Source organism: Pseudochaenichthys georgianus, chromosome 14 (assembly GCF_902827115.2).
Source record: "Pseudochaenichthys georgianus chromosome 14, fPseGeo1.2, whole genome shotgun sequence".
NCBI lineage: Eukaryota > Metazoa > Chordata > Actinopteri > Perciformes > Channichthyidae > Pseudochaenichthys > Pseudochaenichthys georgianus.
The window spans coordinates 27,370,975-27,397,234 of NC_047516.1; the positions used below are offsets into that span (position 1 = coordinate 27,370,975).

General features: G+C 42.9%; 1 protein-coding gene across 2 annotated transcripts in view; it reads left to right on the plus strand.

The window, feature by feature from the left end:
- LOC117458881 (E3 ubiquitin-protein ligase RNF43) overlaps positions 1-26,260 on the plus strand; it is a 97,898-nt gene that overhangs the window by 51,963 nt on the left and 19,675 nt on the right. For both annotated transcript variants that reach the window (XM_034099592.1, XM_034099593.1), the window contains one exon: positions 8,786-8,899. In XM_034099592.1, the coding sequence (XP_033955483.1) occupies positions 8,786-8,899 (114 nt within the window). The remainder of the gene's footprint in view (positions 1-8,785; positions 8,900-26,260) is intronic.

The following is a 26,260-nucleotide window of genomic DNA, read 5'->3' on the forward strand; positions in this document are numbered from 1 at the left end:
TGGGATTGCATTTCCAAATGAAAAGCAAGTTAAGAGCACCCCCAGCAGTCTACTGGTTTTTTAATTTGATGTGGAAGTGTTTAAAAAAGGCACCTGTTGCTTGTTAAAGGGAATCACAATGTCTGCAACCCTCCTCTGGTGTCGTTGTTCTTACTGTCTGCAATTTGTTCTGTTAAAGCAGTAGTTTGATTTTGAAACTGTACCCTCTCCCAGTCAGTTAGCACTCTTAAGGTCAGCCCATTTACCATATACCAATATCAGTGAAGGCCCTAACATACTGTATATTTATATAAGAAGATTGTGGGTTCTGGTTAAAATACGTTTTAAGCTAGGATCCAGGGATGTCGGTCAGTCGGTTGATTCACCACTTTGGTGGAAACTGAAATATCTTAGCAACCATTTGATGGATTGTATGGTTCCCAGTGGGATATCTCACTGACTTTGGTCTGACATATCGCCTAGCACCAGCAGGTCCAGGTTTTACGTTAAGCAGTAAAATATGTTATCATCTGCTGGAGGATTTGGTTCCTACTTTGGTATACATGCATGGTTCCTATGCCGTGTACCCTCATGACTTTAGTGTTCCCCTGTCTTCTCATCTCTTGAACTTCAATATGAGGGAGTAGGGACATTTGTGGTTTCCAGTGATATGTGTTTACAACTATTGGATCGACCTTGACATTTCATACAGATAATCATGACCTCCTCAGCATTACCTGTGATAACTTTTGATAACGTATCCCTAGACTTCCAATGTGTCGCATGTTTTGCTTTATGGTTATGAAACACCTGCAAAACCAACCACTTGTGCTTCCAAAGTCTACTCTGAATGAATGCAATTTAACAATGAAAATGAATTGGGGAACATATTAGCTCCGAACTGACCGCACGTCCTCCTGCTCCTTTGCCTCATGTTTCTTTTTGTTTCTGCTTCTTTGTGTGTGTCCTTCTCCTTTAATTTGGAGTTCCTTTCTGTAAACACCCTTCCTCATTCTCCGGGCTAATCTCTTTCCACATAGATGACCTTACGTTCCCAACCTTAAGTGATTGACACTCTTAAAAGTGTGGGGTTTTATCTCTGACTGATGTTGTGGAACCTGAGAGAGTGGCAGAGCGGTCCTGCAGGCCAGGGACGGGCCGGAGGAAGCCTGGAGGACGTGTGGATATGGCCCTGTCTCTACAGGGAAGAAGGATCACTGCAATACTAACAAACTGTTGGGTTACCAAGCCACTGACTTGTTATGACAGGGAAGTGCTGTGTTTATGTTGAACTCAGAGCTTTGAAATGTATAGCCAGGCGCTGGCCTGAGGCTGATGGAGTGGCCGTAGTTGTTGCTGGTGTGTATGTTTCGGTGTGCGGAGATGTGTTTGTGTAAGACCACTGAACCTGGTCAGGAAGTGTGGAGATGACACGGGGCTCCATCTTAAAGCGGTTTCCATGGTGATCCTATTGAGTGGCTCTAAGTGCTTTGTCACCAGTCAGAGAGAGAAGGGTCATTCAGCTAATGTAGCTGCTATAATGATAATAAAAACTCAAAAGTGCCCATGTTTGATGTTCTTTTGAGCACTTAAAGAGGACCGGAGAAGGTCTCACCATCACAACATAGTCTTATGGTCCATGTGAAATATCCTTCAACTGGTCAGAAGATGGACATTGTTTGTTAAGTAGGTTTTTGTTCATCCTCATAAACAGATTGTGCATGCATATGGAAGAAAGAACAGAAGAGGGGAATTCATTTTCTGAAATGAAATCACGTAACACATCCCTTCGCCTTACAAGAAAGTAATTTGAATAAGCTGGAGATTAGCTCATAGTGTGCGATAGAAAATACGTTTTGTGTCCAAAGATCTGACACCAGATCCCCAGATATATAGCCCCCTACCTCGAAAAGCGTGTGGCTTTCAGTCCAATAGCCAATGGGTTCAGAGATTGGTTTTTTTTGGAACCATGCATTGTATAACATTTGGCCCACGTGATTTCACCAATTTGGTTGCGCACTGCTGTTTTGAGTTTGGCTTTTTGGTCTTCGCTATGCTTTGATGAAAAATGCTTTGTAAGGTAATAAATCAAATGAGAGGATAAGCCAATGTGGGTGTGTTGTCAAACTTTGGTGTTCAATTACAGATCAGTAGTGTGTGTACAGTAGGGTGTGTCCTTATGATTGTCCATTGATTCTTTGGATCTGAAACAAGATCCTGACCATCTCTGCCGCTTGTGCTAAAAGAACTGTAAGAGTGCTCTGAGTGCATGTTACATAGAACTCTTGTACATCTCCATAATACAAGTGAAACAGCTAGTGTGGAAGGTAAAGGAAAATGAGCAAAAGCTTGACTTGAGAAAGAGTTTACTGCTCATGTGGCATACCACCGGTACCCAGCAACTTTGTTTAACGACAATGTTCAGTCTCACTCCTCAGCTTCCTTTCTTTCATTTCAACTCCTCTTTCCTTTCCAGCTTCTTTCTTTTCTCTTTTCTAATCCCTGTAATAGAACAGAGAGACAGTCTGACGGGCCTGGAGTCGGGGGGAAGCACATCTACTTAAAGAAAGCGCCCGGGCAAATTTGGGACTGGTGGTAATTATTTAGGCCTCATTATGAGATCACGTTTCCCCAAGTCATTCTCTGTGGTAACCGTTACTGGATATGGGGCTGACACTGTCAATAAAGCGAGGGGAAAGATGACACGCCTTTTGTTTTGACAGGACCAAAGCAGTAATGCCTCCTGTTCGTTTGCATTTGCAAAGACAGGAGAGGCGAGGGCCTCAGAGAACTCTTTTTCCAGATGCTGTGCCAGAGAAAGACCCTCACTTGGTTTGCCTGGCACCGGGCGACCGGGCGTCACTCTTCTATCAGCCTTTTAAGTAAATGTACTTAGTGTAGGCTCATGAGATACAAGGCAGTTTGAGGTGTGTGGTATGAGGAGTGTGTATCTGTGTCATCTATGGCACTGGGGGCTGGACCACAGAGTGTGTGTGTGTGTGTGTGTGTGTGTGTGTGTGTGTGTGTGTGTGTGTGTGTGTGTGTGTGTGTGTGTGTGTGTGTGTGTGTGTGTGTGTGTGTGTGTGTGTGTGTGTGTGTGTGTGTGTGTGTGTGTGTGTGTGTGTGTGTGTGTGTGTGTGTGTGTGTGTGTGTGTGTGTGTGTGTGTGTGTGTGTGTGTGTGTGTGTGTGTGTGTGTGTGTGTGTGTGTGTGGAAGCTAGTACTGCCTGATTATTGGGCCTAGCGTGTATATGATATCTGAGAAAATGCTCAGTGGCTTGGCTCTCAGTGCTGCTGTGATCAAGACCAATGTAGAATGTAACCACAAGTATATTAACTCAAGTACCGTATTCCATCACATCTCAGAAGGGAGTATTTTACACTTTACGCAACTGCATCTATCTGACCTTTACAGTTAGAGATTGTTTTCATACAAAACACAAAAAAACGTATACAATTTGATGTTTTCTTATATAAATGTAACTAAATAATTAAATGATACAAGTTTATGTGGAACTGGCCATTAATATAGTGATAGATTATAAACTTCTTCAAAGAGGCGAGGGTAACTTTGCTGAAAAAAGCTTTTAAAGGGTCGCATTATAGAAACAAGTTAGAGAAACTCTGAATTCCAATAGACACACTGCTCAGAGTGCGGAGTGACTCACTCCGCCTGCAGGACCACAGAGGGACTTTTTGCCCCAATAGATCAGCAGAATACATATGTTCACATGCAAGTACCTACATGTGCTCTCATGTGCCTCCAGCAACAATACAGAGCTGCAACCTCATTCATTAACCCGTGCTATTAGTGATTTCAGTTAGGGGCAGGGGTGGTGGCATGGGTCAGTGTCGTAGCCCGTCCTGTCACCTCAGGCTCCCTCATCACTTCACAAATGTGTACAGAGAGCCAAATCTTTGCGGGGACCAAAGTTATTGTTGCTTAGTAACCCAGGCAACCAGATTCAGATCTCTTTCAACTATTACATGCGGTCTCTCTTTGCTCTTTCCAGAGACCGCTCGTTCTGCTCTTAAACCAAACATTTGCCCTCGTTACCAAATCTTCTGCCAAGTTAAATAAGTGAAAGGCTTTGGTTTACATCCACAGAGACAGATATAGCATCATACATGTTGTGTCATGAGTGAGGCCAAATCACTTTCAATGTGTTGAATCAAAACACAAATGAACTTACCAAGTTTTATATAATAAAGGAGTCTAATAATAACACAGGGCAGTATTTATGTAAATCAAATAACTGAAAGTCATTCTGTTGAACTGGGCAACCACAATCTGAAGCCGTGCCCCAATTTCTGAACCCACTGCTCTGACTTCTTACTCACTTTAACAGCACTTTTATATAAGTGTGTGCATGAAAGTGTAAGTGCGTGCACATGCACAACAGGTGTGTTTAATGGAGTTCAAGAGAATGAGAGCCGAAGAGATGTCATACGTTTGAGCCCAGACGTGGGAGGCTGAGTCACTCTCTGAGCAAGTGGGTCAGTCCGAACCCAGGCAGTAGATATTGTGTTGTTGTTTTACTGTGTGTGTATGTGCTGCTGCTGCAAGCCTGCATGTGTCAGGGTTGATTGAAATCTCACCAACCTGGTTGGCTTTCCAGGCCTCAGGGCAGAGCTTCATTGAAGAAACCTCCCTCCCTCCCTCCCTCCCTCCCGCCCTCTCTCGATTAAACACTGTACGATAGAATAATCACACTAATGTATTTCTTTCATCGCCTACTAAAGCAATCTGCTTCGTTTTGATCACTTTTGCATGTAGCGTTTCATCCAATCGTTTTTGAAAAGTGGCCTGAGCAGCTGGTAATTGAGTGGTGGAACTCGATGAGAGGTGCAAGCCCCCCCCCCCCCATCCCATCCCACCCCGACGCATACTGACATAAGACATAACTGCCTGGGCCTGGTTCCCTGCTGGCAAGAGATGAACAAAAAATCTCTCTTGCTGATTATTAGCAGATGAAAAAAGAAGATCCGCAGGGCTCAGTACAGGGGAAAACAAATATTATCGACTTCTCACCGCAGCTACTATTTATTCTCCCCTTTTTCTGTCCATGTATTTGTTTTTGAAACTGTTAAGATTCTTGCCCCGGAATATTTTTGGGGTAGTCTTTGATTGAGCTGCAAAGGAATGCCTTTAATCGTGGCTACAAAGGAACCGAGGGACATGTCCCCGTCAGTTTTGCAACAGATCCAGACAGATTGAGGAGGAGGAGGAGGAGGAGGAGGAGGAGGAGGAGGAGGAGGAGGAGGAGGAGGAGGAGGAGGAGGAGGAGGAGGAGGAGGAGGAGGAGGAGGCGGAACGGAGGAGTTAGCATTGTTAACAGTCTGTGGGGAACTGTTTGCGTGCCCTGTGGTTTCTGGTCCCTGTGAAATGGAGACTCAGTGATTCGGTTTCCCAGGCCCCTTTTTCTCAGGGCCATACAAAAACCAAATGAAGACGTTTCAGTCTATCTTGGGCGCCATTTATAGTCCAGTGGCAGCATGACTCTAAGTGGTGAATGGCACCAATGGTGGCACATGGAGAGACTTTGCAGCCATCTGTTTATAAGTGGTGTGCATATCTAAAATAGAAGAAAACTCTAACTCTTGTCAACAATGCAAAACATAGACACTGTGATCATGGAAGTGGTTGCCCTCAGAGGAGAGCAAGAGGAAACTCAAACCAGCCGCTCCTTCTGAGCCTGTTTGGCTCAGCTTCGGGATTATTATCTACTTTATTAGGTATGATTGCACAGTCCCATGTATCAACATGTTTAATATCGCAACACGATCAAAACATGACCGACTAAGCCTCAAGATTCAAAATAACCCTTGTGATTCCAGCGTATTGGCACATCTCTTTTCTGAAAGTAGCTATTTTTCTACTTTTCCTACAAACCTACAGCATAAAAGAGCCGAGGTCATGGCATCAATTAAGGAGGGCCATTAAAATATTTTTGTATTTCTTTCTTTTACTTTGTTAAGGGCCAAGTTCAACTTTAGGCCTCTAATTTAGGCCTAGTAAATGTGGACTGGTAGAGGCAGCTGGGAGGGCAGCATGCAGGCCAGACCATGACTTCCTTAAGAGGAGCTTCCTCTCAGGCCACATGCCAGGTCTGAAAACATCATGCAGGGCAGATTCTGAAGTCAAGATTATTCCATTTACTTTTCACCTTCAACTTCATGTAGAGAGAGGTACTCTGGATTTGATGTCTTAGTGTCTTTGAGTACTTCATCATGACCCAAAGCCTTCTCTGTTATTCTCTATATATCATTGCTTTCAGAGCTTTTCTTGTTTGACGTATCATACGTATGTGTTTATTTTAATGGACTGTAAATGGAATGTTAAGTAGCACTTATTTTTGTATCCAATTGAATTGTCTTTTTTTTTGGTCAGAGTTCTGCCTTTTTCCACTTCAGCTAACTGCAGTCTCAAGACACCTCTGTACTCGCAATCACATAGCGTTTCTTAAGGTGATACAAATGACTCCACTTGGCTCTATAATTATTGTGACAGTGATTTCTTAATAAGCAGAAGTGCTTCATAACGTCACACTGTCCCTCATAAACATATTCTGGCAGCTGCCAAATAATCCCCTGGGGCACAACAAAGGGACGATCCCCAGGTGTGAAAAGTGAAAGCCAATGCAGGAAGTGCCTTTTCCCTGTATTCGAGCAGAAAGACAGTCACAAAGAAGTCCTTTTTTATAGAAGTCTTTGAGAAAATGACCGAACTAGGACCCTATTTCCCATTTGATGTATTACCTCAGTAAACATTTTCCTTACAAGTTATTTTCTCAATCGTTCAAGTCTTCTTCAATACAGCATGATGTTTCATTTTGTAAATGACGGTTGTCTTAAGAGTAAATTAGACGATAATGCAAGGTAGATATATACTAGATAGATATATACTTTATTGATCCCAATTTTGGAAAGGTATGCTTTATGGCGGTAATACCTTGTGATTGACAACACGCTGTTGTCCGTGTTTCCCTCATAGAACTTTAAACCTGTGTGTTTTCAGTTCTCCAATTGTCTTGTTCTATTGTTCTAAGCTCCATCCTCTTCTCACTTTTGGTTCGAAAAGAACAAGATGGCAACAGCCAAATAATGAACTTGAGGCTTCAAAACATTAACTAATGGGTGATATCACAGTTACTATGTCCAATTCGTATAAACAAGGTTATACTCTGGATTATAATCACTTGTCTGGAGGTCATTAATGCAGATGTTGTTTGTGCAGAAGGTATTTGACTGGCCTGATTCCCAACTAGCTTCATCGCCTCAACTCATAGGAATTATTCGTGGTATGTTGTGAATCCACTGCACTCTCCAATCTCTACACAAAGGGTGTTTCCCTACTTCCTTCTTTTACCTACAAGCCCCGCCCCCGGTCCCCCAAATCTCCCTCCTTCTCCTCTCTCCCTCCTTGTGACAGACATGCACAAGCCCTTTGCAAAACATTATGTCAATTCCCCTGGACGGGAGTGCCAGCTGTTGATGTCACCCGTGGGTCTTTTTAATTTAGGGATTTCCGCTGGGTGAGATGAGGGGGAGTCCCATGACCTCAGCCCACAGCCACATGAAGGGGCCCACCGGGGGAAAGAACCATGCCGGGACGGGCCTATAGGGCAGGGCAGGGCAGGGTGGGACCGCCCTGCTGGGTGAGCGCAGGGACCGGGCCCCTCATGGTGATCTGTGAGGACGGGCAGCATCGTGTTGGTGCTCTTATTGATGTCATGTGAGGAAATTAGGGATGTTCGGGGGTGTATAGGAGCGGTTTTCTCCTTTTTGGACAACCTCGTACCCGTGACAGCATGTCTGTGACTTGCAAACACTGCTGCTATCCTTTGAGCTCTTAAATGCAGCCTTTCAGCAGCTACGAATGTCCTCCCTTTCAGAGGGGATCAAATGTTCCTACCAAAGACTATCTCTGGCTCTTTCAGTCCTCGAGGCTTTCAGTGGGAGTGAACATCTCCATCCATGTAATTGATTTTTCAGGGTGCTAAAGTTTGTTCCTCTTGATAACAACTGTGAACAGTGTAGAGCGGAAACGCCTTCATTCAACACATAAAAGCTTCTTTCAAGTGCAATTGTCCCAAACATTATCTTCCTCTCTTCTTGGTTATGGTCCAGTCTTTGATATACTTTAGGTCACATGCTGTCAGTAACATGTGTTTTTGTATCTGGAGGTTAGTGTCTTATTCTGCTACAGCTGTATCGTTTTTCAAATTCCCGGTCACAAAGCTTTAAAAGATGAGTACAATAGAGGAGTACAATAATCAAAATCAAATGGTTGGGGAAAGTGCAATAAAGACGAGGAAGTTTACCAAAGTCAATTCAAGTATGTCACAAGTTTGAAATGTTTCTATCCCCATCTGCTTAACAAAATGTTTTCTCATCTGTCTGCATATGTCTTGTAAATATCACTGGTATTTGAGATACATTTTAAAGTGCTCAGTTTTTCTCCAGTTATTCTCCATCTTTCTGTTAGAAAGAAATAACACTGTAATTTGTATTCTGTACTGTCTCTTTAAGAAACCATCAATGTGGTCAGTTATTGTTATATTTTCAAAAGAAAGTGCTGATTCACACAATCAAATCTCTTGACATTGTTTTACATTTTTAGGACAAATATTACAAGTTTGTAATACAGTTAGGTAGAGACAAGATGAATGAATCCCCGTCTCGTTGTTATCCTTTCTGCCCATTTGACGGACAATTGAGTGACATTCAACACACCTAGAGATCTACTGATTGACCTGTCTTGTTGTCCTTGTGAAATGATAACCTTTTCTCTTTTTCTCTTGCAGTATCACCCTCTGTCTCTGTGCAACACAAGTGAAGATGAACGCCAGGAGGGTGACTTCATCACCATTGTCAAACTGGAGCACACTGCACGCCGCTGTCTGCCGCTGGTTGATAAGGTAATGATCACACACACACACCCTCTGAGAAGCTCCCCTCTCTGTGACCCCTTCCCCTCTCGAACATGGCAGCAGACAGATACTTCCTCTTGCCCTCTTGTCTTCTCTCCAGTACCCCTTCCGCTCTTGGATTTACTGTACACTTTAAAGAGAAGATGGTTTAAGAGTGAGTTATTTGGCAGGAGCTTAACGTTTTGTTCAGGACAGTGATATTTCAGAGTGAGGGCTTGGACAGGAGGGGGTGGGCTTAGCTCAGCGCTGCTATGTAGCAAGTGGCAGTGAGCCCTGGCTTTGGATGTAAGACTTTCAAGCCCCAGCTGTCACTGGTCCGATCCCAGCCAGCAGGCCAGAGCCAGACACTCTCCATTTCTTCCCCCTCTAATATGGACGCAGCCATAGATTCCACCCACAATGGTTTAGATGTATGTGCGATGGAGTTGACCCAAATGCCCCTTGTGTTTAAGTATTCCGCCACTTCCTAACTCTAAAGCAGTGTGATTTAAAACTGTTGCTATTTTTCAGGTGGTGACAAATTAGCAGGCAGGAGTATAGTTAGGCGACTGCCTTTTTTTAGCCCGTGTTTTCTTTTCCCCTAATTTAAAGCCATGTTTAGGAACTGCCCGCCGTGGCGACGATGTAGAGACATTCCCACATTGTCCCCGCTCCTTTCTTCTTCCTGCTGTTTCTGCTCCCAAACCTAGCAGGCCAAAACCAAGGAGGGGGGGGGGGGGGTGTCATTCAAGGCTGTCTCCAGAAAACAGTTTTGATTAAATCCTTAATGGCAACACTATGTTGTCCCGTAAACAAAACACAGTCTCTTCCTAATGCGAAAGTGCCTTCCAACAAAAGGCTGTTGCTTCCGAGTGTTTTCTCCCCTCCCTGCAGATCGCCTTTGAAATCAGGAGGAGAAGGGGAGGGGAGGACATCAGGGTCTTGTTGTTTTGGTCTTCTGGAAAGTACGTGTTCCAATAAACTGCACTCCAGCCACCTGCATCCTCGCTTCCTTTAGAGAGATTCAAAGCTTTTGGTCGCAGTGGATTTATTGGGGATTCATCATGCAGCTGTTGAGGAGCTTGCTGTCGGCCTGTAAAGGAGGATGAATCAGATGGTTTGGGATGTGCGGTGCTGGGTCAGCCGTGGTCTCTGGATGGGACTTGTTTACAGTTTAGTCTGACTGCAGCAGCCCGCCCCACTGATCTATAGATACCTCCACAGCCACAGAGGGTTCGTGTTGCACCACACACACTCAGAATAGACTGTAAACCAAACAAAGTGCAGCGCAAAACCTTGAAGGATAAGGTTTCATTGTTGTGCTTTGTTTTTATTTTGGTTTTCAGAGGTTCTTATCTGCAACGACATCATGAACAAGAGAGATTCCTTGGCTGATATGCACTGATCTGTGCTGTCTCTCAAGTGCCATATTTCTTCTACCTAATGGAAGTTTAAAGTGTATCTCTATGCTGTTGTTTTGAAGGTGCATAACATGTTTAAATTAAAATACAAATATTTCTCAATGCTTTTAATCATCAACCTCTCCTTGTGCGTTCTGCACTACCCACCACCTCTTACCCACATTCAAAAGAAAAGTATAAAATGAGCAGTTTTCTTTAGATGTACTGCTACCTGAATGAAACAGTACTTTTAGTGAAGTTAAAGTAGTCCTATTTCAGAAGGATATAGTTTATTACACACAGGTAGAACACCTTAAAGGGGCCCTAGTATGCTTTTTGGAGGTATTCCCTTTCCTGTGTTGTGTTATATACATTTGTGTGCATGTAAATGGTCTGCAAAGGCGGTGGTGGCGAAGTCGATAGGGACTTGGCCTGGTAACTGGAAGGTCACCAGTTCAAGTCCCGGCAAGACCAAGTGCTACCGAGGTGTCCCTGAGCAAGGCACCGTTCCCGACACTGCTCCCCGGGCGCTGTTCAAAATGGCAGCACACTGCTCCTAACACTGGGATGGGTCAAATGCAGAGAAACAATTTCCCCACGGGGATTAATAAAGTACATCAAAATCAAAGGCTTCAATCTGAAATCTCAATCGAGGTCCAACATTTCATTTCATTTCAAACCTTTATTTATACAGATAAATCCCATTGAGATCATTGATCTATTTTTCAAGGGAGACCTGCTTGAAAATACAACTATGAAACATAAAAATAGAATAATAGGGCCTCTTTAAAAGATCCCTACTATACATTATACATAAACGAGTTATATGTCACTTTTCCACATTAAAAGGCCTACAATCGACGAGTTGTTTACTTAGAAGCATCTACAATCAGAACTATCCAAACCTACGCAGCTATTGCTTCTGTCTTTCAGATACAGCTCTCTCTCTCTCTCTCTCTCTCTCTCTCTCTGTCTCTCTCTCTCTCTCTCTCTCTCTCTCTCTCTCTCTCTCTCTCTCTCTATGCAATTGCCTGAATGAAAACCCTGCACCGCTCCAGTGGTTTTGCATCATTACACAACACAACATGAGCGGAGGCCACGAGCTTTCTCTGCCAGCATGTTTTGCTAGGAGTGATCCGTCTGCTTTCCACTTGCTCTGTTTACACTCGAGGCCTGGAAGCGTTCTCAAGCTAAGTCACGGAGCAACACATGACTCAACGAGAAGCTGCGTGGCAGCGCTGCCAGCAGGGCTACTGTAAACTCCACGCCAGGCTTACTTTGCTCTCAATAAATGTGCTAATCTGTGCTTCTTCAGACACCGAGCTCACTTTCTCCTACTGCAGCTCCATGAATCAGCATCAGTAAAAAAATCCACGTTTTGTGAAAGCAGTTTTTACAGTACGGTAATTGAGTTTTAGGCCCATGTCTGAACTTGTTGAGTCCCATAGAAAACCTCGCTTATTGATTCTGCTCCTCTCAGATGAAAAGGGGTTTTGGAAGGATTGTGCAGTAATCCTTTTTTCTTTAACTAGGGTTTTTGTGTGCTTGTGTGTATGCGTACTACTGTGTGTGTGTGTGTGTGTGTGTGTGTGTGTGTGTGTGTGTGTGTGTGTGTGTGTGTGTGTGTGTGTGTGTGTGTGTGTGTGTGTGTGTGTGTGTGTGTGTGTGTGTGTGTGTGTGTGTGTGTGTGTGTGTGTGTGTGTGTGTGTGTGTGTGTGTGTGTGTGTGTGTGTGTGTGTGTGTGTGTGTGTGTGTGTGTGTGAGTTTGTGCACATTACTTCAGGTTTGCTTTCTCAAATGTTTCCCAAGCCAGTATAAAGGTGGCTGCTGAGTCACAGGGACCAGAGGAACTCACAGAAATGGTGCATCTTGTATATTTGTGAGGGTCTAAAACAGCGGTGGGGAACCTACGGCCCGCGAGACAATTTGGTACGGCCCTCGAGGTAATTTATAAACACACGCAAAAAAGAAAAAAATTAAAGAAATCTAGACCGCAAAAAAATTAAACAAGCGAGTGCCTGTTTTTCCTGGCCAAGGTCGGGATCCTTGAACACAACACAAGCCTAACGTGTCATCACGTGATATGTCTCGTCTGACAGGGATGCAGTTCTGACGGAGAGCACCAGAACGCAGCTCCGCTCCTGCACTTCCAAAAATTGCAGTACCCATAAGGAGCCGGACACATGCCGCAGTTTCTGAGTGGCTGTGTCTTTAGTTGAAAGCACAGTGGCGATCTGCTCATCTGTCATACTTATCAGACAGTCAATAACTTTGTTGTTATTAGCATCTGGTTAGCTAGCTATGCTAACGAATATAAGAAGCTTTTTCAACAACCAGTGAGGTAAAGGCACATCTTTATATGATCATTATAGTTATCAAAAAATAAGAGAATAAAGTAAACAGGTATAAAATACTATATGACAGTAACAAAAAGTTGTTATTAATAAACAAGAATACAGTTTGAAAGGGAAGTGATTTGTAAAATATCCATAAAGAAAAAGAAATCTGCTTCCAGTTCTGTTTCATCTGGGTGCTGAGAGATGTATCCATAGATCTCTTCATGCTGCTCTCAAAGTGCAAAAATCTTCGGAAACTAAATACATATGCACACATCTTGTGTCCATATATTTCTGTTTTGGTGGTCATGCCACAACCGTGCACGTGAATGCATGTGCGAGTCATGGTAAGATATCTGGATTAAAAGGTTGCTTTTTCTTTGCACAGAATGAAAGAAAGTTGAAATGAATGGGCTGTGATTTTATATTTTTTAAGCAGAGGTCAATCATTTGTACGGCCCTCGGAGGATGTTGAAAACATTGAAATGGCCCTTGAGAGGAAAAAGGTTCCCCACCCCTAAGATATTCTACAAAATAATATTTAAAAACATTAAAAAAATAATATATTTTTTTATATATTTTTTTAGTTATATTATTTTAGTTATATTTTTCATTTGTTTTACCAAAATAACTTGATTTAATTGTATTTAAAATAACATTTCCAAAGAAATAAATCCTTCGAATCTGCCTATTCAGTTTCTGTTGGAATGTGAAGGGTTAAATGAAAGAAGCTCGTCTCTGCGAGTTGCTGTGAAGAGAGGAGCTGGTGGACGTCCAGGCGGTCCAGCTATGAATTCACAGAGGGCCAGCTATAGTAACTGAACGAGAGAGTAATGTCAAATGACAGTACAATTGACCAATCATATCTTCCCTCTAAATGGGCGGGTGCAGAGCCCTAGAGATACTAAGATAGATATACTTATCTCTCTTGGGCTCTGGGTGGGTGCAGCGCCATATAGCTCTGGGTGGGTGTTATTATCGCGGACTTTATGACAAGTTCCGCCCGCTGTGAAACTTTTCTTGTTTCCATAACAACAACAACTTCCTGTCAACAGGAGTTATTTTGTTAACTCGCCTTCAAAATATAAGCATGCCAAATTACACTTAAGACATACAACTGCAACGAAAGTAACAAACACAATGCAATATCCTTTTCAATTTCAAAGAACACAAATAGGGTTATTTACAGGTGTTGTTTTGTGTGGTAGAGGGTCGCTTTCATTGATGCGTTTTGCACCCCGGGCCATTGTTTTGATATTCCGCTGAAGTATACTCTGTGACGAAATAACTCGAGGGAAGGGGTGGGGGTCAGAGGGCCTAGGTATAAAAGTCACGGCTCGCCACTACTCAACAATGAATAATAATATACAGTATACACCTTTTTTCAGCATTAAAACTAGTGTGAATGGTTAAACCTTTCATCCAGTGTGGTCCAATCTTTCAGGCCAGGAAGAGGAGTCCCAGTGACAGGAAGTGGTTAAAGCAAGGGAAGCCCTTGAGAGAGGAATAAATCACGGCCCTCATGACAATGTGTTTGTCTTCTTGGGTCTAATTATCAGACATAGTAGGGGGGACTCTGACCTCAGGCTATTCCTGCCTGCTGTTTTTTTAGAAAGGACAGGGGCTGGAAAAGTAATGGCTGCTGCCTTTTGGCTCCTTCTCCTTCAGTAGCCGAGTCCAACGTCTCCAGTTCATCAGAGACGAGCCGAGCAGGAGGAACACAGGGCAACATCTGGAAAAAAGGGGAATATTTCAGCTTTTGAGAGTAAATGCAAAAAGCAGCAGGTACACAATGGACATTTTGGCTAGTACAAATGAAATGCATCAGTGTGATCAGACTTCTGGGTTTTGCTTTGATTTCTCTCCCAAAAGAAATCATTATGTGCTTGCCCGTGCCAGGAAGTATACATGGTTGTCCTCAAAGGGATAACTTTTGGTTTCTCTTTGCTAATGGACCGGCAAGGACCATGCACCTCTGAAACCACTTTATACACCTTAGATGACTTTTTTACATTTGATGCATATAAAACACACACCCCAGAGCATTCTTACCGTTTCCGATATGAGATCAACTGTAAGTCGCTGCATAAGAAGTTTAAAAACCATGTGGGGACATTTCTAAATCCGTTTTCAGTCCTTTGAGCAAAAGGTACAGGCGCTTTCTTCCTCTCATAATCCCTCTACTTCTTGTGGGATCATTTCATCTTGAACGCAACATCTTTAAAAGTGATGTTGAAGTAGCTTTTGGCTTATCTTCCCACTTTCTATCAAGCAGCAGTGTGAACGTTCAACATATTTGTCCTGCTTTTAACTGTTAAGTGACCCCGCTGTGCCTATTAAGCTACGTCCTTCCTTCTGCACTGTAATTGTCATTCCTTCTATCTTAAGAAACGACAACCACGTTCCTCTGTTTTTGCCTTTTTGACCCCGACGACACATGCTTTTCCCTCCCATTTCCTCTGTTGCTAAAGTTAGCCGCTGTCTTCGCTGCGTGAAGATAATTCAGTAGGAAGTACTTAGCTGCTTGGAGTCCCGCAGCCTAATCACTGCCTTCGTCTCAGTCAGTGCACTCATTACGGCTCTACTCATGATGTCATTTGTAGTTTGATTAGCTTATGTGTTCTGTCTTTTATTTTGAAATACTTGGTGTTGTGACTGCGAGAGTATTTTCCTGAGCCAGTGTCCTCCGTATCTTGTTCCTTTCATGATGATGCAGATATTAGAAGGGAAGCCACACTCAGTGTTTTTAATAAAGCTGAACAATGGGCCCTTTGTTAGGCCGTTCCCTTATCCAACGTTGTACACAAGCAGAAGCATAACCCCCCTGGCATGCAGTGATAAATGAATAGTTTTGAGCTGGGGTTGTATGAGGTGCATACAGTCCTTAGTTAGCACTCTGCATGCTCCCTTTCAGTAGAAATAGATCATCATGGGAGCAAGGCCGACGGCAGCAAAACATCCATTAGATTTCAAATCAATATCAAGTTTAAGTTTATAGTTAGAATATGTCCACTGTTTTCCTGAAGTCTATTTGAATGCTCTCTTTAAAGTCTCCTTGGAGAAATACAGTAATTTGACAGACTTCCGTGGTTCCCGGAGGATTCATCCTAATCAGTCTTATCATGTAGCCCTAGCATCAGGTCTACTTGTGTTGTTTTAAACAGAATGTCTCAACAACGTGTGGCTAGATTGTCATGAAGTTTGGGAAATAAAAGAATAAAACATCATTCTGATGATCGCTTTAGTTTGGGCCTACTTAGTCACTTATATATGTTCATTTGTATTGGGCTTATGACTAAATCCCTGCAAAATGCCCATCAGTATCATTTCTACCTTGTACAGCTGTAAGAGCAACATTCTGAAAGTGTATGATATGTTGGGTAACTTTTCCAAAATGTTGGTAGGCAGCCATGACATTTTAGAGGGTAACACTATGTTTTCACTCAAACATTTTCTAATCAAAACAACCCTGCTTGTAGAATTCATCTAAAACGTACTCAGTAACGAACTATGGCAAGCATTGCTATCCAAAGTGGTGGCTAACAAATGGTCGACTGAATCTCGAACCAAGTTTGAGAGTGAAAATGAGCCGTCAGTTGTCATGGATGATGGTGTCGTATCTGCTGTCCAAGGACAGGGAAACAGGAAGATAAGTCTTGTGTTGTCGTCACAACAGAGAGAGCACATTCCCATGGGACTCAGACAAAGGATATTTTGGACGAGGAAAAGCCCTGAGCAACAGGAATGTCATTCAAGTTTCATTCACCGAAATGAACCTCAGGCTGCTGCTTGTTGACCTCAGCTGTCTCTGAGGGCTTGTACACAATTTTCACATTTTCTGCTCATTAGTTGCAGATAGATGCTGTATTCATACAGTTATGTTGTTGATGCCAGTGTCCTCCCTTTCCCACCTGAGTGACCAGTTATCAGAGGAAAACCTGAGGTCAGCTGGATGTGGTGCGACTTCACAGACATGGTGGAATCTGTCAACGTGGGGGGCGGGGCAGTCACTTTACTGTACGGCTGTGTACTTTAACACAATCGCTGGGGATTAGCAAGCATTCTGTAGATGCAAGCTGTTATTTCTGGGGGAGACCTTTCAGGGACTAGTTGGCTTTGTAGGCGGCTGAACAAAGAGAGGAATACTTCAGGTTTCCCTCGCCAATGAGAAAGTGCATTCCTCTTTTTGTCACCACTTCAAAAACAAGTGGTGTGCTTAGCATTTCGCAGTCGTGTCGTTTTTGGAACACTGGTTTTGTTGACCTGTGTGAGGGACTAAAAGAACTGAATTGAAAAAACAAGTTGCACTTGTCTGTTCAGGTGGGATGGAATAGGACAGCGTAGATACATCTCAGGGATGGATGGAATTAGTTGTCCTTGTCTAGCCGTGTGGTAGGAAAGTCTGTTTTATGTTTTTGACCTTGGGGCAAAGAGGTGAGTCTACACAAAGAAATATGGGAAAGGAATTAGACGTTAAATCAACTTGGAAGACTGTTGTCACCCATCTATTCATCACATTTTACCCCTGATGGAGCATCTCGACGCTACATTCCTAAGGATACAAAACAACACTAGCTCGCCCGAGGCTGCTGCGAACACAGCTGTAAACAAGCACACATTTCTATTAGCTTTTTTAATGTTCAATCGTTTTTTTATGTTGGTGTTCCATATGTTTTAAAATCGGAACATTTACATTTTTGTCAGAGTACATAATGTTTTACCATCAAAAGGCTATTTCTAGGCCTTTCCAACCACTTTGTTCCAAGTGAGTTGATGTAGGTTTCATGACATTGCTACATATAGAGTTTATATCCTTATAGTCTTACTTAGATGACAGCACACTCCCACTTAAGAGAGGTAAACAGGATTAGCAGCAAGGAATCCAAGCAATGTAATGCTGTGGAGGCCACGTTAGTTAGGAGCCGAAAGTCACACAATAACACAAACTAATCGATCGAGGCAGCAGTAAAACAGTAACACTCATGTTCTGTGAGTTAAAATAATGTTTTTGCCAATGGAGTTTGGTGGCTTTGCAAAGAACAAGTTCAGTTCCCCATTGGAAAGGGATGACAACAAGGTAAAGATGTGAGAATATTCTTAATATAGCCTACACTTAATTCAACTGTTGGAGATTTTAAGGTGGGCCTTTCTTTAGTTGGCTTTAACACAGGAGTATACATACCACCTCATTTCAAAAAGTGCAGACTAGCCCTTTCAGTTATTTACAAACTTAGCAATGCTTAGCTCAACTCAGCTAAAGCTAATAATCACATTATTCATAAGCATTAATTGATCAGAATGTGTTGGGAACCAACATCCCTGAGTGGGTGTTTCCATCTCAAATCCCAGAAAATAACTCTTAACCTTATAACCCAATAATACACACTTCACCTTAAGGTGACCAGGAGCATTTGAACTGCAGGTCTTAAAGTTTACAGGATCACAACACAGTGAGACTCAGAGGTTAGACAGGCCGGCAGGTCGCAGCTAAACAGATGTCACCTTGACCTGCAGCATTGTTGTCCTTCAGCTCAGTTCAGTGCTGTCATCACGCAGAGCAACGAGGTGTGAGTGATTTGAAGAGGGTCTGCTTCTCTGCTGCACTCTCTCCACTCATCCTGTCACCTTAAATAGGTGGAAAATTCCCTGGCCTTAAGGTGCGTACTTTACTCTTGCGGAATCCGTCTGAATATTTAACACACACCCCAGCTGTGGCTGCAGCTCTCATCTGCATGTCTTGTCCTCAGTGGGGTTTCTCGCCTGGTGCCAGTGTTGCTAAGCTAAACATTGACCTGTCCTCTCCTCACGAACATAAACTCTGGAAGATGTGTTGTTTGCTTTGAGGTGTTTTCAGAAGCTGGCTCTCTTTTCCCAGCGCCTGGCGATTAGCAGCTTGGTGCTCCCCGTTTTCTCACTTTCCTGCTCTTCCCTTTTTCAATCCCCTCACATCAATGACACATAGGCTGTGTTCTGGCTCCACATAGTGACTGTAGGCCCAACACATCTTTCTCTGGTTCTGCCGTCCAATGTGTGCTTGTCGACAGCACTACCGCAAAACTTTTATACACAAACAGTGAGATGTCTCCAGTGCCGCTGGGTGGGAAGTACCTCTCGGAAATAGAAGCTGTTGGAATATCACCTGCATGTTTATATGTCTGGATTGCAAAATATGTCCCTATTACCAAGGTCCGCATAATGTGTTTTTCAGAGTCCTACTTTTACCATGAAAAGTTAAGAACATCAAAACCATGTTTTCTGGGATTGCCCTGTTATTAAGTATTTTTGAAGAGGGATATTTGAAGCCTAACAAGATATTTTCAGAATTCATGTGCCCAGGCCATATTTTTGGACTCAAACGTAAAAAAATGCTGAAAAAGATTCATCTTTATTGAATATATTCTAGTACACATTTTAAAGGCTTTTTTCGAGTTTGGGATGCCCAACTTTAAATAATAAGGCATTCAATGTCTTCAACAAGTCAACCACTGTTGGAGAATTCCAATGAAGCTCTTATCAAATATGAATTAAGATTTGGTTACTGTATTGTCTATTCTTTGCCTTTTTAAACCTTACAGCATGTTGAAATCAGTGCAGTCAAAACCAGTGCACCTTCCAGTTTCTTATTTGTCGGAGTTCATAAACAGTGATTTTGAGACTCCTTGGCTCTGATTGGTTCTTTTCCTTTTCCTTTTTTATAAAAAATGACACCAGGAACACTGGCAGGAGAGATCTGAACTAGTGTCAGGATACAGTGACAGTTTTTGAAACAAATCAATATAAAAAAAAAATTAAAGTATCTGCCAAAAGTACTGTTGAATTTATGTTGAACCTTTATGTGTGTTTTTAAAACAGACAAAGCAGCCTTGAAAGTTGATTCGGTGTTACCTCTGCTGCTACAGTGGCTTCAGCCGCATAACAAAACGTCTTATCTCAAAATTGCCAAACTTCTAGTTGGTTGTACAGCCGACTTCAGCAATGCTAATTTTCTAAATTGAGTTCAGTAAGTTCAGTCACATTGTTACGGCTGCAGCGAGAACATTTTAAGTCAAAGCAGCATAACATGTTTGACAGTTTTATCCCATAAATGCCCCTTGAAATGAGCAAATGTACGTAATGAATGTGGATTACTGTTCACTATTGGAAACAGTTATTTAAATGCAATAATATTTAATGAAACCAGAAAATGAGTTCCTCCTAAAAGAAAGGAAAGGCAATTTGTTAATACATAAACATGCATAAACACTGTGCATGTGCCCGTGGGAGCGCCTGCTCTGCACGCATGGCTGATGATCTGCTCCCTGAGGGCGAGCACGCCACCCTCTCGCAGGGCTGCTACTGTTATTGGAGAATGCTAAGTGCTTGCATCTCAAGGCGTTCTTATTAGAGCAGCACATCTCTCACTTGTCACTTCAAAGGGAGCACGCGGTGGTCAGGGCTTCATCAGGCTGTCGTCGGGGTAGACGAAAAAATGCTGCCCTAAAAATAGAACGCTGTGTCATGCTCATAAAGACAGATGAGACCACTCTGTGCCAAATTGCTGTGATTAAAATGCTTCCATCCCAACTGGTTGGGAGACACCTTCAGCTGAGGGGGGGGGGGGTGATGGTTTGTTTATCTGAGGTGAGGTGGAGAGGGATCCACGAAGAGTTTGGACAGATTTGGAGATGTTGTCACACAGACAGTGGCGGCGCCAGAGTATTTGTGTTGGGTAATCTATGGTAGGGCTAACCCATACAGTGGTGGGGCTCAAGTCAGTATTTGTAATGTAATTACATACACGCTATATCGCACCCCTTGACAGTGAAACGCACGCGTGAGGCTTTTATTAGCTTTTATTAGTCTCCTTTTATCAGCTAAATTACATCGAGAGCAACAGGTGTGAATTAAACAATACAATAGCCTAGCTAGTCAGCGGCAGAAACAAGAAAAGTAGGCATATGAGAGAGAGAGAGAGAGAGAGAGAGAGAGAGAGAGAGAGAGAGAGAGAGAGAGAGAGAGAGAGAGAGAGAGAGAGAGAGAGAGAGAGAGAGAGAGAACACAACACAACAGGTGGCCTGTGTCTCTATTGTCATACAAAACACTTTTTCAAATGACCCATTATTACAAAATATATTCAAAACTCACTATTCGGTCTTCAGGTGGGTCGTGTGACTCTGGCACCTGTTCGACTTGTACCTCAATGCGAGGGCGTTTAAGAACAAATCTATCCATCCGAAATATTACAATTAATCCTAGAAGTTCTGCTGTCTGTCTGCAATTTACTCGGCGCGAGTTTGGGGACTGCATTACTGACGTATCAGTAATGCATGACGCAGCAGACCCAACGTTTCGTTGCTCTGATTGGCTGTAGGTCTGTTCAAATTGCATTCGGAGGACACGACCGGTAGATTTTCGCAATCCGTGTTCTCAACATGCTTACTTTAACATAATTGTTCATGGTCAGGCTAAGGTCGGGCTAAGCTATTTCTTGGTATGGCTGTAGCCTACCCCAGCCATACCCTGGCGCCGCCACTGCACACAGAGAGAGATGTGTGTGCACTTCCTTATCACCTCAGACTTCTGAAATCACTGCTTTGAGTTCATTCTCAGTTCTCGCTCTGCCCGCAGAGCTGAAGATGTTTTTCCACACGGGGGCGGTGAATATGATCACATGATGAGAGCTTAATGGCCCTCCAGTTACAACTGTACTATATCACTGCCTTTCCCCGATGAATGAGGCGTTCATCGGGCAGTAAATTATTATTACTGGAGTATTAGTCCTTTGATCTTCAAGCAGTTTGAACCCTAGAGTTTTTTAGGGGGGGTGGCCTGTCAAAATAGCTTTGCAGATAGGATCGGGCCTGGTCTTGCCCTGGCTATGGGGAGAGAAGGCCTGGAGGTGTACAGAGGTACCGGTGTGAAGGAAAACCTGAAAGAGACATCACACTACTGAAGTCTCACACACCTTTGAATGGATCGGAGAAACCATTTATTACCTTATATTTAATTCCGTTTGGTTGGTTCTCAGCAAGGAGAGTGCTATGCTTACTGTAGGTTAGGTGGTAACAGACAACTTCCACCCTAGCTTTTACAATGTTGGAGGACTAAAGAGTTTGTTGTCTACTACATATCATGGAACCTACATGATATCATTTAATTACCTTCATAATAAATTGATTTCTCCAGTAGATCGTATCCATAAAAAAGAATTGCATACTAAGAGCCATGCTTACCCAGAAGCAATCTTTTCACCGATTGTGTCATTATTAGAGCCAGTTCTCTTTTCACAGACTTCATGAAAATGTGGAACGCTGATTCTGAAGGCGCTGCCCTTGAATCCCCTCTCAAGAGCCACGATAAAACACGAGATGTCGTTCTCAGCCAGGGACATTCCTCTATTAATGACAAAGGCGACTGGTAAGCCGCGTAGTGAAACATGAAGAGGGAGAGGAGAGGGAAAGAGAAAGCAGGAGAGAGTCGGAGAGAGTCAGAGAGGTGGAGAGGTGAATGGGTTGATTCGGAGAAATGGCGACGAGGCCAGAGGGCGACCCGCACTGTCTCGGGCTTCAAGGTCAGGTCTAGCAAGTCACAACGACGACTGTTGACAGGAAAATGTGTTGCTTTGATTTGACTCTTTCTCCTCACTTTCTTTGTCGCCAGGCCCTTATGCTGCTCACATTCCCCCCCACCGCCCTGTTTGCCTTCCTACACTAATTCTCTTTCCACCCTCCCATCCTCCATCGGTGCGTCTGGCACATCCCCGTTCTCATTGTGCAGCCTGAGCCGCTGGCCCTCCTTAAGATCTGCATTAGAATGTTGTTTTTATATAGCAGCAAGCGGAGGCATGTGGAGTCTCTTTTGAACTGCTAGGCAAACAGATGGAGGTTTTCACGCTGCCTTTATGAGATTAAGTGAAACATTCCCGTAAAAAGACATCTCCCCGTGTCCCCCCACTGTCTCCCTTTTTCTCCGTCTTTTCGTGCTTTCTGTCTTTGTCTCTGCCTCTTTTGGGCTGTTTTTTTTTTCTGGCTAGCCTCTGGCTTGGGCAAGGGCAGAACGATGCTAGAAAGTAGACAGGTTTGTGTTACCAATAACTACTTCCCCAGGCAAGTGAGTGAGCACCATGCGTATCCAAGAGGAAACCAGCAAACAGGTATTGTGAGTCCTGCAGGCGAAGGGAGTGAGTTCTTGTTTCCCCTACTGAGTATGAACCTGTTTAACTCTGACTCAGGTAGGTTATTGCCAAGTGCTCCCCCCCCCCCATCCCCCTCCACTTGGGCTTTTTAGCAGGGGTTTGACAAAACAGATTCACAGGGCAAACAGTGAGGCTCTACTGAATGTAATTCAGGATACAATGAGACTATTTAGACCCAGATTTCCTTGGGCTAAATGCCTCATAGCTATTAAGTGTGGTAATTAAAATGTTGAGGATTTTATTGACCCCAATTTCATGAAAGGCCAGAGAACATTCAGAAAGTGCTTTGATATTCAATCATATCATGGTGGATTTGTTTGATTATGAATACTTTAATATGCTGTAACGTGCAGCATTTAGCTTTCCTGAAACAAATATGAGCCGTGCTAACACTAAAGCTCCACCCATTCTAAATGTAGTCAGCCCATTAAACATTGGTTATTATCACCAGAATTATATACTTGGTAATGCTTATTTAAATAATAATCTGTTGGGCAAGTTGCACATTTTTGTGTTTCCCACATTTTTGAAGATGACTTTTCCTCTAGACCCATCATGATGTTCACATATATGGTTTTATGTGAAATGTGTCAAAAACTGTTATAATATGGGTGGTAATAACATTTGCTACAGATATTCCCTCTGAGGATGAACAGTGAACACTTTTGTGTTTTTTCCTCTCGTGCCATCATTAGGCCAATCGTTTACATTGTCATCTTAAAGCATGGCTGCAGTACAGCTTCACAGAGCTGATATAATGACCATAGACGTTTTTTTACTGACAAATAGAATACATATATATATATATATATGTATATATTATAATGTGAACTGACTCTAAGCCCACTCATACAGCAAGCCTTCTTAAGAACTTTAAATAATATCGACAGTGACATTGAAGTAAATCTAAGTTGTTTTAGTTTGATGTACTTACAGTTTAAACAGTTTAGTTTTACATTAATCCACTACATTTGTTTATTTGATACAGTTTAAAGTTACAACACTACAAGTTAGGAATTTGAGTAGAACACCTCCTACTGTAATTATGAAACATGATACACTAGCCGATAATATATAAAACTGCTGAAAAGCTCCACCTCAAGCATTGGCAACATCCTGCTTATGAATAATATCTGACTTCTGACAGAATGTTACTATACTATAATGCTATTTTTACTTAAAGGTCCCATGTCATGGCCATTTCTACTGATAATAATTCCATTATTGAGGTATACTAAAATAGATTTAAATTGTGCAATTTTCCAAAATCACATTGGTTTCTCATACAGCATCTCTGTATAGTATGTGGCCCGCTCTATCGAAATCAGTCGGAAGTCGCAACGGCTCATTTCAAAATAAACGTGGATTTGCGTAAAAAAATATTTTTTCCGGGGGTTCGGGTGTTTTGTTTGATTTTAAATAAACAAAGTCTTGGCTTCCAGAATATGAAACTTTTATTTTCAAAATCACACGATAAATATATTTTTGAAGCTTGTAAAGGGAAGATGACAGTCCGTTACAGTTTGTTTTCATCTGATTTCAAAGAAACAAAGTCTTGGCTTTCAGAATATTAAACTTGTATTGGCAAATTCAAATAATAAATACAACTTGTAGCTTGTAACGGCATAATTACAAGCGGAGAATGGAGTAACTTGACGTCACATAACAACAGCCGGTGTTTCTCGTGAGTGTTTTCCCCGGGAAACAAACACAATACACACAAATGCAAAAATACACACACACACGCACACACACACACTAGCGAGCTTCCCCCAGACCAGTAATCAAAACGAAAATATTTTCCTCTACTTTGATCATTTATTAGCCGCTAATAATCAATCAGATCGATGGATTCCAGAGAAGAGGAAACTTTGAAGGCCTTTTTCTCAAAATGATGACTCTGTGACATATTTTGCTTAATATTTGGAGTACAACAACAATCCTGATATCATTAGAAAGCTAGGAATCTCCTCTTTCCAACAGTGTATACAACTCAAAATGTGTCTTCGGGTCAATGCGACTGATTTCGATAGAGCAGTTCCTGCCCCCCCTCCCTATGAGCCCAGTGGCCTTCTGCGAGACACAGCGAAACCCAGCCCAAAACCAGCCCGAACCCACACACACACCCGCAGCCTGGCTGGGAGTTTGTGTGTGTGCTCACACACCGACTCACAGCCTCACTGCGCCCCTCCGTCTCAGGGAGGAGAAATCGACGGAGCTGCAGCTGAGAAAAGATTGAGTGTGTGTGAGGAAGTCCACGGATTGGTCCATTTGGACCAATGGGTCCATTTGGGTATGGGCACGTCACTGTACCCATGAAGAAAACAATGGAAAAAGAGAAATCTCCAACGAGGCGTTCTGGGGCAGCATAGACAGGTCTTTTCTGTGTACTTTGAGGGTTTGTGACTTTGCAGACCGTTTACATAAAAAGCTTCATAACACACACCGGGACGGGTAAAGCATGACATGGGATCTTTAAGTCTACGCCCTGAATACTCCCTCCACTTCTGCCAATGAGTCATTTACATGCTTTTAATCAAATGAATACTAAATGCGTTGCCCTAACACTGATATTACCTGGGGGTTGAGAAGCCTTGAGGTGTGTTTTCACTTAATGGCTATTATACACAACAGAGATGAGGTAGGTCTTATTCCATAAACAATCATCACATTGACTTACCTCAATTGAAATGATCAGTAATTGTGAAATCAATCAAATTTGGCTACTTTTTTAACTTAACCTCTTTCTAGGTTTACCTCATTTACAGACAGCGTGTGTGTTCAACTGCCACCGTGCTGCTTGTGTGTATGTGGTAGTGTGTGTGTGTGTGTGTGTATTTGCTCTGCAGAAAGACACGGCTTACTGCACGGCCGGTTCCAAGAATGAATTCCTGGAGGCTTACAAGAGCTGTTGAATGAGATGGAGGGCTCAGGGTAGGAATGATGGGAGGGGAGGAGAGGAGGGCTGCTCTCCCCTGTAGGAGGGTTGTCAGGCTCTCACTTACAGGCCTGATTAAATAACAGGATGCTTTATGAAAACACGAACATTATCTGCCTCTTAAAAGGCCGGGAAAGGCCCTCTAATTGGCTTCCCCCAAGTCTCTGTGTTGCCGCCCGTCGGTGACAGAAAAACGCCTTTGCTAAGCCACAAATGGAGAGGAATTAAACGGGACACTTTCTCCCCCCCTTTAGTCTCATCACTGCTACAGGAATGTGTCAACATACCGATACCAAGCTTATAAAAAAGGGTGTCTTTTTCCACTTAAAGGAGGATTATTCCCACCTGAATCTCTTGATAGGGTGCAATACAAACACTAAAGAGATAGTGACTCCTCTGTGGGATCGGGTAGTTTCTCATGTGGGAGCTTCCACAGCTGAGGTTTTAATAAAAGGCCCTCTAGATGTTTGGAGGAGTGAGAGAAAAGCGTCAGAGGTGGGGTTTGGTATGTTTGTGTTCCCG